An 18,215-nucleotide genomic window follows, 5' to 3' on the forward strand; every position below is an offset into this window, starting at 1 on the left:
GACATCAAGGCAGCATTTGATTGAGTGTATTCATCAAGGAGCCAATGGGAATCCGAGGGGAAAACTCTCTGCTGGTTGGAGTCATACCTAGCACAAAGGAAGGTGGTTGTGTTTGTTGGAGGTCAATCATCTCAATCCCAGGGCATCACTGCAGGAGTTCCTCAGGGTAGTGTCCTAGGCCCAACCATCTTCAGCTGCTTTTTGAATGATCTTCAATCATAAGGTCAGAAATGGGGATGTTTGATGATGATTGCACAATGTTGACCATTTGTGACTCCTCAGATACTGAACCAGCCTGTGTCCAGATGTGGCAAGACCTGGACAACATCCAGACTTAGACTGATCAGTGACAAATAACATTCGTGCCACACAAGTGCTAGACAATGGCCATCTAAAACAAGAGAAAATCTAACCATCTCCCCTTGATGTTCAATGGCAATACCATCACTGAATCCCCCACTATCAACATCCTTGGGGTTACCATTGACCAGAAACTGAACTGGAGCAGCCACATAAATACTGTGGCTACAAGAGAAGGTCAGAGGCTAGGAATTCTGCGGTGAGTAACTTACCACCTGACTACCCAAAGCCTGTCCACCATCTACGAGGCACAAGTCAGGAGTGTGATGGAATACCCTCCACTTGCCTAGATGGGTGCACCCCAGCAACACTCAAGAAGTTTGACACCATCAAGGGTAAAGTAACCTGCTTGATTGGCACCCCATCCATAACCTTCAACATTCACACCCTTCACCACCAACACACAGTGACCGCACTGTGTACCACCTATAAAGATGTACTGCAGCAACTCACCAAGGCTCCTTCGATAGCACCTTCCAAGCCCGCAACCTGTACCGCCTAGAAGGACAAGGGCAGCAGATGCATGGGAACAGAACCACCTGCAAGGTCTCCACCATCCTGACTTGGAACTATATCGCCGTTCCTTCACTGTCACTGCGTCAAAATCCTGGAACTACCTTCCTAACAGCACTGTGGGTGTACCTACCCCACATGAACTGCAGCGGTTCAAGAAGCCAGCTCACCACCACCTTCTCAAGGGCAATTAGGGATGGGCAATAAATGTTGGCCTAGCCAGCAATGCCCACATCCCATGAAATAATAAAAAAAATTAGTGAGGATCAAGAAAGAACAAAAAATGTCTTGAATTAGAGTGGTAGTATGTTAAAAAAGTAAAACTCAACCATTTCAGTGGACCAAACAGTCAACCACCTATTGGATCAGGTCACTTTCAAAGTTATCAAATCATTAAGCAATAATAACACATTACATGAGATTTTTCTGAGCTTTTGGGGGAGAATATCTGCTTTTAAGAATGTGTTTTAATGCAAAGTATTTCTCTGTCCAGGGATAATGCACAATTGTTAATCTACTTACTAGGAGATTGTAGTTTATTTTCTTTCTCATCCTGGTTTAGAATGCTGTACATTTGGCGAGTAGTGAATCTTCAGGTCTTCTGGTCACCACTTAGACTCAGTAGATGTTGAAGGTTTCCTATTAAGTTGTTTGCAGATGTAATTTGGAGTTTCTTCTAAATAGTAGGACTCCAACCAAAGGGGAAAGAGCATTACAGCTATCACTTACTATGTAGACTTTTATGATTAAGTAAAAGAAAATTGTTGCCCAGATGAGCAATGCATTTGCATCGAAACTGCTGCTCCTACCACCTTTTGCACTTGCATATCTTAACTTTTTCTGTTGTATTTCCAAAGGAATCATTTAATTTGGTTTCCAGTTTCTGCCCAAAGACATGAATAGAGAGGATCCCTTTTTGAAAATTATTTGTGGTGTATAGTTTATTATGTAATTTGTATTTCTAGCAAAGCATTTCTTTAGCTGTGGTTTGATGCTCTCACAGCTAAGACATTTTTAATAAAGCTTTCTATGACCATGTTGTGCATTTTTGTTAGAATCAGTAAACGGGGCCCTTATTTAAAATGCCCAGTTTGTTACATGAAACAAAGCAGCACACAGGACTGTAGAGGCAGTAGCAGCACAGATTAAAAAATTGGCTCAGGGATAGAGTGTTGTGGTTGGTTGTTTTTCAGAGTGAAGGGAGATTCTGTACCAGGGCTATTTTTGATGTACATTAATGACTTGGGCATACAGGTCACAAATTTGAAATTTTGAGGTGACACTAAACTTGGAAATGTAGTAAACGCTGAGGAAGATAGTGATGGGCTGGTGGAATAGTTGACCATGTGGCAAATAAAATTCAATGCAGGAGAGTGTGATGTGATTCATTTTGAACACAAGAAATAGCAGGAGTAAACCAAATGGCCCATCAAGCCTACTCTGCCATTCAATACGATCATAGCTGATCTTAGGCTTCAACTCCACTTTTCTGCCCACTCGCCATATCCCTCCTTTCCCTGAAAGACCAATAATTTGTATCCCATCCTTAAATGTATCCAATTTTGGTAGGAAAAATTAGAGTTAATCATGCTAAATGGCACAATTTTAAAGAGGGTGCAAGAAGAGAGACCTGGGGGTTTCTGTGCACAGGTCTTTGAAGGTGGCAGAATATATTAAAGCAGTTTATAAAGCATATGGAATCCTGGGCTTTATAAATGGAGGTGTAGAGTTCAAAAGTTAGGAAGTTATGCTAAACTCACACAACATTAGTTCAGTCCCAGCTTGAGTATTGTTTCCAATTCTGGGTATCTCATTTTTTAGGAAGGCCATGAAGGCTTTGGAAGGGGGTACAGAGGGAATTTACTAGAATGGTTTCAGGGCTGAAGGATTATAGTTACATGGATCGACTGGAGAAGCTGTGCCTCTTTGCCTCAGAGCAGAGAAGATTTGGTAGAGGTGTTTAAAATCATGAAGGCTTTAGATAGAGAAAATAAAGAGAAATTGTTTACAGTGTCTGTGGCGATCACTTAAACCTGTCGTCTCTGGTTATCAACAAAAGCATCAGAGATGACGAACATTTTCTTTTTATACAACGAATGCTTAGGATTTGGAATGGACTGCCAGATAGGAAGTTGGCTATAGATTCAACAGTCACCTTCAAAAGGAAATTGGAAAAGTATTTGAAGGGGAAAAATCAGAAAGATGTGGGGAAAGAGCAGGATAGTGGGACTAGCTGTCTCCTTTGCAGTATTGTTCTGTGATTGCATGACTGCACTGATGTCATTGAGCATTACAGGAAAGGAGGAATCTGTACACTCTTCACAACACTCATTGCCCCCAGCTATATTGTAAGTTGTAGGTGCATAGTGGTGACCCAGAATTACAGTATACAGACCACATTGTTTATAAAAATCTGCAACATTATTGTGCTGTGGTTTTTCTTGTCATAGCAAATGCAATAACTTAGGCAGCAACTGAAGAGGTCAAAGGTCATCTTGAAGACTGGTTTTCTCCTCTTCCCCTATTCCCTTAACTCTATCCTGGACAAAGTAGGCATGCCAGATTAGAGAAAATAGCAGTTAATAGGTTGCAATACATGTTTAAACAATATTTTGATGGGAAAAGGGATTCTATTATACAACTGTTAGGGTGTAGAAATTTAGAAATTGCAGCCTCGGGCAGATTTTAAAACTGAACTGCCCCAGATGTAGTGGAATTGATACCAAATGCTCTTAATTTTATTGATGCATAATTTTAATGAATTAGTTTCTGCCATGCTTATTCTTTTGTGTTCATTTTGTTGCTTTGTTACATTATTCTGAAGATGCTTCTATATTTTTAAAATATCTTTTGAAGACTCTTATTTAAATTGTGGAGATGAGTTCATTGGAAGGCTGAGGATTTCATAAATGCTGGACTTTTCTTTGTTGACAGTTCGCTGAAAGGGCACAGATGTTGTTTGCAAACAACCTTTGCTGGAAATCATGTGCTTTGGGCTCAGTAAACAACAGAAACCTTGGTGACCTGGGGAAGATGTTTTACAGAGAAGCCACATGTCCACGTTTATGGAGGTCAGGAGATTGACTTTCTGTTTTGGGGTGTGAACTATTTTGAAGATAGTTGGAGATCAACTTGCCAAGGGAAAAAATGTCCAGCTCCCCTATTTATTTATTTATTTAGAGATACAGCACTGAAACAGGCCCTTCGGCCCACCGAGTCTGTGCCGACCAACAACCACCCATTTATACTAATCCTACATTAGCCCCTGTCTTTATGGCTGCCCGCCAGCTCTGGCGAATGCTGGCAACTGACTCCCACGACTTGTGATCAATGTCACACGATTTCATGTCCCCAAAGACACATTGTACAGCGAGCTCGCCACTGGTATCAGACCCACCGGCCGTCCATGTCTCCGTTATAAAGACGTCTGCAAACGCGACATGAAATCGTGTGACATTGATCACAAGTCGTGGGAGTCAGTTGCCAGCATTCGCCAGAGCTGGCGGGCAGCCATAAAGACAGGGCTAAATTGTGGCGAGTCGAAGAGACTTAGTAGTTGGCAGGAAAAAAGACAGAGGCGCAAGGGGAGAGCCAACTGTGCAACAGCCCCAACAAACAAATTTCTCTGCAGCACCTGTGGAAGAGCCTGTCACTCCAGAATTGGCCTTTATAGCCACTCCAGGCGCTGCTTCACAAACCACTGACCACCTCCAGGCGCGTATCCATTGTCTCTCGAGATAAGGAGGCCCAAAAGAAAGAACATTAGCCCCATATTCTCTACCACATCCCCACCATTCTCCCACCACCTACCTACACTAGTGGCAATTTACAATGGTCAATTTACCTATCAACCTGCAAGTCTTTGGCTGTGGGAGGGAACCGGAGCACCCGGCGGAAACCCACGCAGACACAGGGAGAACTTGCAAACTCCGCACAGGCAGTACCCAGAACTGAACCCGGGTCGCTGGAGCTGTGAGGCTGCAGTGCTTGCCACTGTGCTGCCTCTACCTCTTTGAAGAAACCCTGAAGAGATCCACTGTGGGCGAGCTAAAATTCCTGGTGCTGCGTCTCTCCTGAGAAGCTGGAAAAACCTGTCAGATTAATTCTTAACGCTGCTTGAAAATAACTGCTTTAGAACAGATCCCAGTGACCTGTCACTGTGTACCCGGATGCCAGGGTATATTTGTGAAACTTGGTTGAGCTGTGTTAATTACTCAATTTATTACAAAACCTCCAGTTAGTGTTGGCATGTGTCTTGTATGATCTAAAATTACTTGAAATGGATCCTGAGTGATTAGTATGAAAACAACTTTTTCTTGATTGCTATGTTATGGTCAAGTGAGAAGGGATCGAAAGGCTTCCCTCTTTTCCCTCCTTGTTTGACCGCAACAGATTTAATTATTTTTTAAAGTGGATGTACTAGCCAATTCAGTAGATGTTTGATTCTTGTTGTGATCATAGCAAGTAAGTAATCGGACAGATTTTCTTGAGTTTGCAAAGAAAAGTTAACTTTATTGTACATAAACCAAACTAATAAAATAATAAACGCACCAAATTTCATGCACTCTCTCACACACACTAGAAGTTTGCACACACACAAATAGGTTACAGAGCCGGGAAAGGTAGATTGGCTAAGTTAGAGTCCATAAAAAAGCAAACAGTCTGTGGAGTTTGGCGATCGGCTGGCTTCTAGTTGAATTCAGTGGTCCCAAGGCTTTTAGTTTGAAGAGGTAGATGACTGGTTTATTTGGTTTCTTGGAGACAGCAATACAGTTGATTTCCTCCAACGGGGTTTCTGATTGAGGCCAGAGTATGCAAAGGTGGTTAATTAACAGGCAGGTTTATAAAGCTTTCAAGCTGGAATAGAGAGAGGGGGACCCCCACTTTTAGAATCTGCTCATGTCAGAGTCCGGTTGCTTCTCCTCTGCTGCAGAGAAAGCACTGCTGAAAACCACAGATGGGGAGGGGCTTGCCACATGACAGTCACTCAGTCATTCAAATCTAGCAATTAGCCGTATTTCTCTGCTTGCTGAGAGAACAGATAGTTCCTTTAAACTTCCTGGGTCTTGGTTCTTGTTGGGAAATGCAGCCATTTCATCTCCCTCCTTACAGTCCTTTGCAGTGCAGGATATAGTGTTGCAAACTAGGTGATCATCTAAAGCGGCCGCCGGTCATCCTTTTTTAAATGTTCTTTTTAAATTTCTTCGAAGGAAAAATATAAATTCAGATCTCCAATCACTGGACCAAAGAAAATTATCATTCAACAAAACACATTGGCGTAACAACTAACGTGCACTTAATTGAGTTACTGAAGACATTTGGAGTCCATTTGCAGTACACTGTCATTTTTTTTAATATAATGAACTTAAATTTGTATTTTGTCATGGCTACATAAACCGGTTTAGCTTGTTTCCAGCAAAGAGATGATAACCTCAAAATACTAGTCATCTTTTGTCATATTCCTGTATAATGACAGCTATTATGCTGTCTCAGTGTCTCCAAGTGAAGTTTAAAATAACTATCATATTGAGTTGTCACTTCAGTGTTTTGGGTTAAACAAAAGCTACAGTAGAGATGAGCCTAGGATAGCATGCTGCATATAACCAGCCTGCAGTTGAGCCAAGAGCAAGAACTTTACCTAAAATAGCTTAAAACGTTTTAAGTAGAAGAACAGAATTATTTTAGATACAGTAGTAGTTTCTGGAGAGAATGGCTTGGAGGTAACTTCTGCAGCTCTCAAGAAAACCACTGTCTAATTTCAGGATCTGTGATGGAGTGACAACATGCTTTGTGGCTATGGAATGTATCTTTTTGCTGACATATTATTGGATAGCGGTGACATGCAAGCACACAAAGTTTGCATCTGGTATTTTTCTGAGTTGCTGCAGTTTGGCCCATGTGAAATATATTGATATTATGCTGACATAATGTCAAGTATTGTTTTTATGTTCAGCTATGCATACTCAGTACCAATGTAATTTGAAATGGGAACAGAACTGCCTGAAATTGGTTCATTGCAAAACCCCTTTTTGTATAATCAAATTTCTCCTCTTTAGCCAAAACTCCAAAGGTCAAAAAGTTGAATGGCAGCATCAGCCTGTGCCAATATGGAATTTTAAATATATTTTATTAGCCAGAGGGCTACCTTAGAAATCTCGTATCAAAATGAAGAAATAACTTGGTAAACAGAGTATATATTTCATATCAACAGATTTTTAAAAAACGTTTCAAAATAACTCAAGACTGAGTAGTATTCCATTGAAGAGTAACTGTTGCCCAGTTTTCAGAGTAAATGAACCTTTTTATTCTTGGTACCAAAAAAGGAGTAATTCAATTTACTTCATGTCTTCCAATGTGCTGCCATGTAGTAATGTTTTGATGGGAACATTTGAATCCAGAGTAGAATGGCTAACTAATGGATCAATTGCACGTCTGTTGTGTAAAACAATGGTTCTCAAACTATTTTTGGTTGAAGGACCCCTTTTCAAATCGACTAGTAATCACAGAGGCCAACCCCCCCCCCCCCCCCCCCTGCTGCCCCCCTCTCAACCACTCGGGTGAAGTATAATACTGTTTCCTACTCAATATAAAAGTGTTGCATGTGTTAATGCTTTTAAGCAAACGGATATTTAGCTACCGATATTAGTGAGGTGGGTGTGAGTACTTCTCACTGTAGAGTCTGCCTTATCCTTGGCAGGGACCTGGATAGAGCAGAGCCCAGAGAGTGTGTCCCTGGCCGCCAATCGCACACTTACCCTTGACAGTCACCTATGTCGCCAAATTGTGGGCCAGCCCTGTGTTGCGATCCCCCGGAAGATCTTGGCGGACCCTAGTTTGGGAACCACTGGCATAAAAGAGCTCAGCACGTGAGTTCATTATATTGATGTGCCAAAGTTGAAATGAAGAATTGCATGAAATATGTTGCACAAATGAGAAGTGATTTGTCCTTAATCTAGAAAAACATGCCCAAATCATCATCAAATTTGTAATGCAAATTACTATTGCACTTAAGTATCTATCTCTGTGAATTGCTGAACGTACTGATTCTGAGCAATGACTATTAACCTTTGCCTGCTATGTATCCAGGGAATTCAGTGTTTGTATTCTGGTACTCCTAGAACTTGAATCATCAGACACTTGGGACCAATGTTCCCTCTAGGCCGTGCAGCAACCTGAAATTTGTCACGCAGGTAGCGCACAAGTTGGCCGTTTTTAAATTACACGCGTACATAAACGGTTCATTTTGATTCTCTTTGTGTAGTTGCAACAACAGCAGCTTCCATTTATGTGGTGCCTTTAATAGCCATAGAGTTTTACAGCACAGAAACAGTCCCTTTGACCCAACGCGCCTGCACTGACCATCAAGCACGTGTCCAATCTAATCCAATTTTCCCACACTTGGCCCATAGCCTTTGTATAAAACAAGATGTGGAACAGCTAGTCAAGAGGAAGAAGGAAGCTTACTTAAGGTTGAGGAAGCAAGGATCAGACAGGGCTCTAGAGGGTTACAAGGTAGCCAGGAAGGAACTGAAGAATGGACTTAAGAAAGCTAGAAGGGGACATGAAAAAGTCTTGGCGGGTAGGATTAAGGAAAATCCCAAGGCGTTCTACACTTATGTGAGGAACAAGAGGATGGCCAGAGTGAGGGTAGGGCCGATCAGGGATAGTGGAGGGAACTTGTGCCTGGAGTCGGAGGAGGTAGGGGAAGTCCTAAATGAATACTTTGCTTCAGTATTCACTAGTGAGAGGGACCTGGTCATTTGTGTGGACAGCGTGCAACAGGCTGATATGCTCGAACAGGTTGATGTTAAGAGGGAGAATGTGCTGGAAATTTTGAAAGACATGAGGACAGATAAGTCCCCGGGGCCAGACGGGATATACCCAAGGATATTACGGGAAGCGAGGGAAGAGATTGCCGCACCTTTGGCGATGATCTTTGCATCCTCACTGTCCACTGGAGTAGTACCAGATGATTGGAGGGAGGCAAATGTTATTCCCTTGTTCAAGAAAGGGAATAGGGATAACCCTGGGAATTATAGACCAGTCAGTCTTACGTCGGTAGTGGGCAAATTATTGGAGAGGATTCTGAGAGACGGGATTTATGATTATTTGGAAAAGTATAGTTTGATTAGAGACAGTCAGCATAGCTTTGTGAGGGGCAGGTCATGCCTCACAAGCCTTATTGAATTCTTTGAGGATGTGACAAAACACATTGATGAAGGAAGAGCAGTGGATGTGGTGTATATGGATTTTAGCAAGGCGTTTGATAAGGTTCCCCATGGTAGGCTCATTCAGAAAGTAAGGAGGCATGGGATACAGGGAAAGTTGGCTGTCTGGATACAGAATTGGCTGGCCCATAGAAGACAGAGGGTGGTAGTAGATGGAAAGTATACAGCCTGGAGCTCGGTGAACAGTGGTGTTCCACAGGGATCTGTTCTGGGACCTCTGCTCTTTGTGATTTTTATAAATGACTTGGATGAGAAAGTGGAAGGCTGGGTTAGCAAGTTGGCCGATGACACAAAGGTTGCTGGAGTTGTTGATAGTGTGGAGGGCTGTTGTAGGTTGCAACGGGACATTGACAGGATGCAGAGCTGGGCTGAGAAGTGGCAGATGGAGTTCAACCTGGAAAAGTGTGAAGTGATTCATTTTGGAAGGTCGAATTTGAATGCAGAATACAGGCTTAAAGATAGGATTCTTGGTAGTGTGGAGGAACAGAGGGATCTTGGGGTCAATGTCCATAGATCGCTCAAAGTTGCCACCCAAGTTGATAGGGTTGTTAAGAAAGCGTATGGGGTGTTGGCTTTCATTAACAGGGGGATTGAGTTTCAGAGCTGTGAGGTTATGCTGCAGCTCTATAAAGCCCTGGTTAGACCACACTTGGAATATTGTGTTCAGTTCTGGTCGCCTCATTATAGGAAGGATGTGGAAGCTTTCGAGAGGGTGCAGAGGAGATTTACCAGGATGCTGCCTGGACTGGAGGGCATGTCTTACGAAGAAAGGCTGAGGGAGCTAGGGCTTTTCTCATTGGAGCGAAGAAAGATGAGAGGTGACTTGATAGAGGTGTACAAGATGATGAGAGGCATAGATAGAGTGGATAGTCAGAGACTTTTTCCCAGGGTGGAAAGGGCTATCACCAGGGGGCATAATTTTAAGGTGATTGGAGGAAGGTTTAGGGGAGATGTCAGAGGTAGGTTCTTTACACAGAGAGTGGTGGGTGCGTGGAATGCACTGCCAGCGGTGGTAGTAGAAGCAGATACATTTGGGACATTTAAGCGACTCTTGGATAGGTACATGGATGATAGTAGTATGTAGGTAGTTTGATCCTCGAGTAGGTTAAAGGTTCGGCACAACATCGTGGGCCGAAGGGCCTGTACTGTGCTGTACTGTTCTATGTTCTATCCCAAAATGCTTTAGAGGAGCTTTATCAAACAAAATTTGACACTGAGCCACATAAGGAGATATTGGGACAGATGACCAAAAGATTGGTCCAAGAGTTAGGTTTTAAGCTTTGTCTTAAAAGAGGAAAGAGAGGCAGAGAAGTGAAGGAGTTAGAGTTTATGGCCTACGCTGGTTGTCGGGCTGGAGGAAGTTAGAGATTGGTGGAGAGGTGTGGGGAAGAGGGGAGAGGCCATGAGGGATTTAATAACAAGGATGGCAATTATAAAATTTAGGCATTGCTGGACTAGGAGGCGGTGTAAGTCAGTGAGCACAGTTGTGATGAGTGAATCAGACTTGGTGCGGCGATAGACAGCAGAGTGTTGGATGAGCTCAAGTTTATGGAAGATGGGAGGCTAGCCAAGAAAGCATTAGAATAGTCAAGTCTAAAGGCAACAGATACATGGATGAGGGTTTTGGAAACAAATGAACTGCGGCAGGTGTGGAGTTAGGTGCTGTCACGGAGGTGGAAATAGGCGGTCTTGGTGATGACGTGGATCTGTGGTTTGCTGCTCATATTGGGTCAAATACGATGTCCACAGTTGCTAGAAAGAGGGATGGAGTTGCTGGCTAGAGAACAGTGTTTGTGGCAGGGACAGACGACAGTGGCTTTGACCTTTCTAATATTTGGTTGGAAAAGTTTGTGCTCAACCAGTACAAGATCTCAGACAAGCAGTCTGACAGTGGAGGGGTCGAGACAGGTGGCGATGTGGTAGAACTGGGTGTTAGTGTACATATGGAACCTGACGTGTTATTGGATGATGTCACTGAGGGGCAGCATGTAGGTGAGAAATAGAAGCAGGCCAAGGATACCTTGGGGTATTCCAGAGGTAATGGTGCGGGAGTGGGAAGGGAAGCCATTGTAGTTGGTTCTCTGGCTACGACTGGGTAGATAAGAATGGAACCAGGAGTCAGCCCCACCCAGCTGGACAAATGGAGCATAGGCGGAGGAGGTGGATGGTATGGAAAGCAGTCCCAAAGGCAACAAATAGGTCAGAAGGATGAGTCGAGTTATTTTACCATGGTCACAGTCGTTTAAGATGTCACTTTTGACTTTTATAAGAGCTGTTTTGGCAATGTGGCAGGGTCAGAAACCTGGTCAGAGGCATTCAGGTATGGAGTTCTGGGAAAGGTGGGCATAGATTCAGGAGATGCAGCATGGATCGCAAAGATTTTAGATATGTATATGGTATTTTAAAAATCTTGCATATTGTACACTTGCCTTAGGCATCATAGTTAAGATACTGCACTTCAGCGTAACTGCTAGCTTACTTTCATGTCAGCATGGGAGATCTGCGAATTAAGCGAAAAAATTATTTCTGGTGTTTGATCTTGGATCTGTCCACAACAAATATCTGTGCAACAAAAAAGCCCGTGGCCAGGTCTTGTACCTGAAACATCAGGTGCTGCCTGACCTGCTGAGTATTTCCAGCTTTTTCTGCTGTTGCCAGATATCTGTAACATGATCTCAACTTCTGCCACACGGGAGCCTGTTGAGGCAGCACTAGGATAGATAACAGTGAATCATTTGTAGCAGGTGAACAATGAACTTTAACATGTCTGGATGAAATTGTAAACTGTAAGCTTGTTAATTTAAATATATCTGGTCCCAAAGGAGGCTTTAAAAGAAATATTGTCAGTAATGATGGACCAGGTCTTGCTTACAGTTTACAATTTCATCCAGACATGTTAAAGCCTCCTTTGGGACCAGATATATTTAAATTAACAAATCAAGTTGAGCGACATTCTCAAAATTAATTGCAAGAGTGATTCAAAGCCTCTGCAATCCAAGGAACGTGCTGCATTATCTGCTTCAAGAAAAACCACGATCTGAAACTGAATACATCACAAAATGTGTAATCCTGAGATTGATGGCTGAATTTGCTTTGAATATTTGTTTTTTTTTTTAAAACTGCACACAACAGACTTTAATCATAGATGGAGATTGCTGCTTTGTAAGTGGGAGCTACTAGTCTGATCCATTCTATTGCTGCTTTGCACCTGTTGTCCCAATAAATTACTAATAATTTGTAATGGGTATTTTTGTTATATTTAATGACATAGTAACTGAATTCAGAAGCAAATTGTTTCCCTATAATTGTTATAATATAGTAAGTTCCACTGTATATGGTGTTGGAGCCTATCAAATATAATGCCTTTTCATGTGGTTTGCTGAATGTGAAACTGAGAATGTTTGCCTAGTCTTTGTGTATTTCTGGTTTCCTGTATTTTACAAGGCAACTTGTTGATGCTTACCATGATAATAGAAAAAGCGTATTATTTAATTTTATTCTTCTCGCCACTCTTCCACAACCCACCTTCTTAGCAATGGACTTCTGTTGCCTTTAGAAAGTGTCTTATGCCATGTCAGCATGAGTGTCGATAATGAATCGCAAAAGTTTGTCATTGGTTTTAAATATTTTTCTTCAAATGCTGAGTGCTGAAGATTTAATTGAGAAAATTTTCTTGGAGGAACTGTTGTGCCTGACTGCACAGCAGCTGGATTAGCATAGAGCTTGAAATTGGATGATGTTGGTATATTGCAAGAGTGTCATTAGAACCTGGAGCTTACTATGACAAGTTTTCTGGTGATTTGAATTTAAAGCACCCAGTTCTAATGACTATCTCTAGAGTGTTTGGTTGTATGCGCAGTGAAGCTCCATATCACCAGATTCGAGTCACGATTTAGCCGAGAGGGCAGATACCTGTTGCTAGGCCTCAGCCATTGTTCATCTTTTGGAATTGTCCTGACTTAACTTGCTTGCCGACATTTCTCAGGCATTCCACAGGTCAAAAACCTGTCTGGAAGTGACGTACATTTCCTTCCCATATTTCACAGCATTTTAGCACACTAACTTGTACAACTGAATATCTAACTTTTTTTTAAATTTTAGGCATCTTAATTTATTGCAATATACTGGAACCTCCATTTTGGTGGCAGGGTGTTAGCTATTACACTTATTTCCATTCTACTTATCAATGGTAGGGCAAAGCGTGGAAAGTTGCTTTGTACGGCCTGCTGATGCCAGTATCCTCCATTATAACATAAATCAACCTCATTTAAGAAAGGTTACATTTAATTTTATTGCATATTGTCATTCCTATGCCAAGGGTATTGTACCATAAGTCTGAGCCCAATAGTTGGGACTCTGTTATGGACTAGTTTCCACTTATATGCAAATGGAGATCATGAAGATTCCCCCAGTAATTACTAGCCAGTTTGATGAGAATGTCAGAGATGCCAAGTCAGCTGAGAATCACTGGTTTTTTGAATTTTAAATGAGAATGTGAAATTGACAAATCCTTACACAAGAACTTTAATTTCAGGGTTATTAAATGCAATAAAGCATCAAATATTTAATATTCTAAGTATGTAATGTCTCCTGTAACAATAGAGGCTGGATTTCATGATAGAAATTTAAAGTTAAATTTGTTTTAAAGAAGGAATTGGACTAAAATTTATCAGAGTACGATAAGTACAGATCGAGATGTTTACGTTGTGGCTTCATGCAAGAGTGCAGAGTCCAAAAGATCAGAGGAAACGGAGTATATTTCTTAATACTTGCACAGTATGTGCTGACCAGCTAGTTAACAAAGCAACTAATATCCATTTGTGTCATTACATTTTTCTGTTTTATTATGCAAACTGAGATATGGTGCAGCACCATATTTTCAGAAGATGTTGCAAAATGCAGCTCAGAAATCAAAGTTCAAAACTTTAAGGTGGATAGTTTTTTTTCTAAAACAGCAAAATATGTAATAATTTTCACTGCAAAGCAGTTTGTTTCCTGTACCTTGTAAGAAGAGGTAAAGAAAAGTTAGTAAATTCCTAAGCTATTTGCTCAGCTCAGTTTGCTTTTACAGTTCTTCACATAAACTCGTGCATTTTGACTGCAACCACATAGGCAGTGTTTTGTGCTGTAACCAATGTTAGTGTCAATTAGATTCAGTAATAACTTCTTGCATGAAGACGACTAAATTGAACATACAGAATATTTAGAATGTTTTGCACTCTTGCAAAACAGTGTCAAACATGCTGAATGTTGTAAAACGTGTGCAATGCAAGTTATTAGATTGGGTTCCTGACTCTAGATTTACATACTTTGTGTAGAAATAGAGCAAAAGAACGCCAACATATTTCTCCTTCTGTAGACTGTAATTGTTACTGTAGTAAATGTTTTGGAATATATTGAGCAACCTTTTTATAATAAAAACTAATGATTGTTTAATGAGTTTTTAAAAAGTAATTGGCTGCTAAAGCTACATACTGCCATTGGTTCTGATCTCTTAGTGCTCATATGTAATCCGCTTCTGGATTTTTTTGGACTGAGTATTATGCTTTGAGTTGGGGGTGGAATCCTTTGTCTTTACAAATTTGTGTTTTTTACAAAACTGAATCTACCTTGTAGTTTATGTCCCCGAACAATGCACTGCTAAAATAAAACCATATGTATTCAATGCACATTTTTGAAATCATCTTCTGAACTGTATTTTTGACATTGGCATAGCATGTTTTTAAAGACACAACATATTGGCTGTACAAAAATCATTCCTTTCCTTCTCTCCCCTCACTGTCTTGAATTGTTTTGGTGTACATTACACATCAACTGAGGGAGTGGGGGGTCCAATGTCTCGAGTATGGAAGCCAAACTTCCACGGAGGTCTTACTTGAAATGTAGCTTTAGATCATTGTGAGTTGCAGCAGTTATAACTTGATTTGGAAATTTAGAAATGAAATTAAAATTTAAAATATTTGTCAGTACAACATTGGAAAATAGTTGGATGTATGGCATTAAATTTTTGGCCATTCAGTGTTGTATTGCTGTTCGGATCTGCTTACTGATCCTAATGTGAACTATTCATCATCCAAATAGGCTACCAGGATATGTTCATATCCTTTCTCAGAAATTGTCATTTATCTAAATTAAGAATATTTTTGTCGTGCTTTGAGCTGTGTTGGCAGATAGAAACAGACTGAGCTGTTCCAGTACCTATCAATGACTATACTAAATTGCAATACTTTGCAGCTAAGTATGGTGCTTGACATATAGAACATAGAACAGTACAGCACAGTACAGGCCCTTCGGCCCACGATGTTGTGCCGAACCTTTAACCTACTCAAACTACCTACATACCCTTCATTCTACTATCATCCATGTAATGTTCAGATTTTGGATTTATTCACTGATGAGTTAAGAGCACTGAAAAAACCTTTTCCAAATCTTCAAGTCCATGAAATTCAAAGAGGACAAGCCAGTAAGAAATTTAAACATAGTATATATGTGGAAGTTGATGTGTCTGGTGCTATTTTTACGTATTATAATTGCCCCTCCAAACATGTCTTGAGTACCTTGTAGTGAAAATTAAGTTTGTTACTCAAGGGTAGACATTATTTATTCTAGTTTTCAAAAAGTTGAATTAAAATTGCATTGGTAGATTCTCTTGAACAAATTGAACATACAGAATATTTAGAATGTTTTGCACTTCTGCAAAATAGTGTCTCACATGTTGAATGTTGTAAAATGTGCACACTTGTGAATTTTGGTTCTTGGCTGTTTTTCTATACTAAGTTCTGTTGTCCTTTTTCAGTTCTGGAGGAGTCATTAGCTGTGAGAAATAAAGAATTATGAACATGGCCCCTCGGAAGAGAAGTAGTCGGGGTCTTTCCTTCATATTCTGCTGCTTTCGAGGGAGTGATCACCCAGAGATCACGTACAGACTAAGAAATGACAGCAATTTTGCATTGCAGACAATGGAGCCAGCATTGCCCATGCCTCCACCTGAAGAACTGGATATCATGTTCACTGAACTTGTGGTAGGTTCATGGTCCTCACAAACAGTATATTTAAACATTAATCTTCATTTTTAGATGTACATCATTATGACATGTCCATTTTTGTGAGTTATTAATTGTTGTGAAATGCTGTTCTAAAGGAATTTGTGAAGGAGTAAAGGCTTGCATAAAATAGGAATAATTTTGTTTGTGCTGATGTCTAGAAATTAATAAAAATGTACTTGTGGCCCTGTTCCTGCACCAGTGATTTGCTGTGTCAAGTTACTAATCCTAGCTGAGATGTTAGGATGAGATACAACTTCTTGACACGGGGAGAAGTAAAATTCGAGGAAATTTTAACCACAGCCGCCTTTTCATCCGTCGCGATGCTGGATAGGACCCGCAAACAAGTCAGAGTCACGGAATTGTTACAGCATAGAAGGAGGCTATTCAGCCCATCATGTCTGTACCGGCTCTCTGAGTGAGCAATTTACTTAGTGCCATTCCCCTGCCTTCTCCCCATAACCCTGCACATTCTTCCTTTTTCAGATAACAGTCTAGTTCCCTTTTGAATACCTTGATTGAACCTGCCTCCACCACACTCCCGGACAGTGCATTCCAGATCCTAATGACTTGCTGTGTGAAAAAGTTTTTCCTCATGTCACCATTGCTTCTTTTGCCAATTACCTTAAATCTGAGCCCTCTCGTTCTTGATCCTTTGACGAGTGGAACAGTTTCTCCCTATCTACTCCATCCAAACCCCTCATGATTTTGAATACCTCTATCAAATCTCCCCTCAGCCTTCTCTTCTCCAGGGAAAACACTCCCAACTTCTCCAATCTGTCTTTGTAAATGCAGTTCCTCATCCCTGGAACCATTCTTGTGAACTTTTTCTGTACTCTCTCCAATATCATCACATCTTTCTTTAAATGTGGTGCCCAGAACTGGACACAATACTCCAACTGAGGCCGAACTAGTGTCTTCTGCAAGTACAACATAACTTCCTTGCTCTTGTACTCTATGCCCCTATTAGTAAAGCCTAGGTTACTGTATGCTTTATTGACCACTCGCTCAAACTGTCCTGCCACCCTCAATGACTTATGCACATATACACCCAGGTCCCTCTGTTCCAGCACCCCCTTTAAAGTTGAACCCTTTATTTTATATTGTCTTTCCATGTTCTTCCTACCCAAATGTGTCTCTTCATGTTTCTCTGCATTGAACTTCATCTGCAACTTGTCCTCCCATCCCACCAGCTTGTCTATGTCCTTTTGAATTTCTACACTATCCTCCTCACAGATTACAATGCTTCCAAATTTCATATAATTTTCAGATTTTGAAATTGTGCCCTGTACAACAAGGTCTAGGTCATTAATATACATCAAGAAGAGCAATGGTCCCAACACTGAACCCTGGGGAACTGCACTACAAACTTTCCTCCAGCCTGAAAAACGTCCATTAACCACTACTCTCTCCTTCCTGTCACTCAGCCAATTTCATATCCATGTTGCTACTGTCCCTTTAATTCCATGAGCTATAACTTTGCTCACAAGTCTGTGGCACTGTATCAAATGGCTTTTGAAGTCCATGCACATCACATCAACAGCATTGCCCTCATCAACCCTCTCGGTTACCCCTTCAAAAAGCTCCAGCAAGTTAGTTAAACACGATTTTCCCTTAACAAATCCATGCTGGCTTTCTGTGGGATCAAAAATAATAAAGACAGAAAGAAAGGACTGGTGGGGGAGATGGTGAGTGGGGAAAGGAGTGCTGATCAGATTGTATGTATATCTCTAAGCATAAATTTATACAAATTTTTGCACTCCTTGTGTTGTACTAAATGTACATTTAGTCTCCAACTATATCTAGTTACTGTAACATTATTAACCTGGTAATTCTGCAGTTGTAACCAACGTACCCTCTCAATTTTTTTTGCAGTCCACGGCCGATTCATGTAAAATTTTTTTGCACAACTGCTTATGTGTGGTAATTTAAAGGGGCTGACTTCTGTGCAGCCTACATGGGAACTTTCAGGTTGCTGTGCAGTCACGCTGCTTAGAGGACCAGTGTTTGTAACCATTTGTTTGAATGTCTAGAGAGAATGCAAGATTCTCCATAGATGACTTAATACAAC

General features: G+C 41.0%; 1 protein-coding gene across 1 annotated transcript in view; it reads left to right on the forward strand.

Moving 5' to 3' along the window:
- Positions 1 to 18,215, forward strand: part of daam1a (dishevelled associated activator of morphogenesis 1a) — a 182,130-nt gene that overhangs the window by 43,702 nt on the left and 120,213 nt on the right. Inside the window, exon 2 of the mRNA XM_068039245.1 lies at positions 15,898 to 16,123. Within this exon, the coding sequence (XP_067895346.1) occupies positions 15,935 to 16,123 (189 nt within the window). The 5' untranslated portion in view covers positions 15,898 to 15,934. The remainder of the gene's footprint in view (positions 1 to 15,897; positions 16,124 to 18,215) is intronic.

Source organism: Heterodontus francisci, chromosome 9 (assembly GCF_036365525.1).
Source record: "Heterodontus francisci isolate sHetFra1 chromosome 9, sHetFra1.hap1, whole genome shotgun sequence".
Classification (NCBI taxonomy): Eukaryota; Metazoa; Chordata; class Chondrichthyes; order Heterodontiformes; family Heterodontidae; genus Heterodontus; species Heterodontus francisci.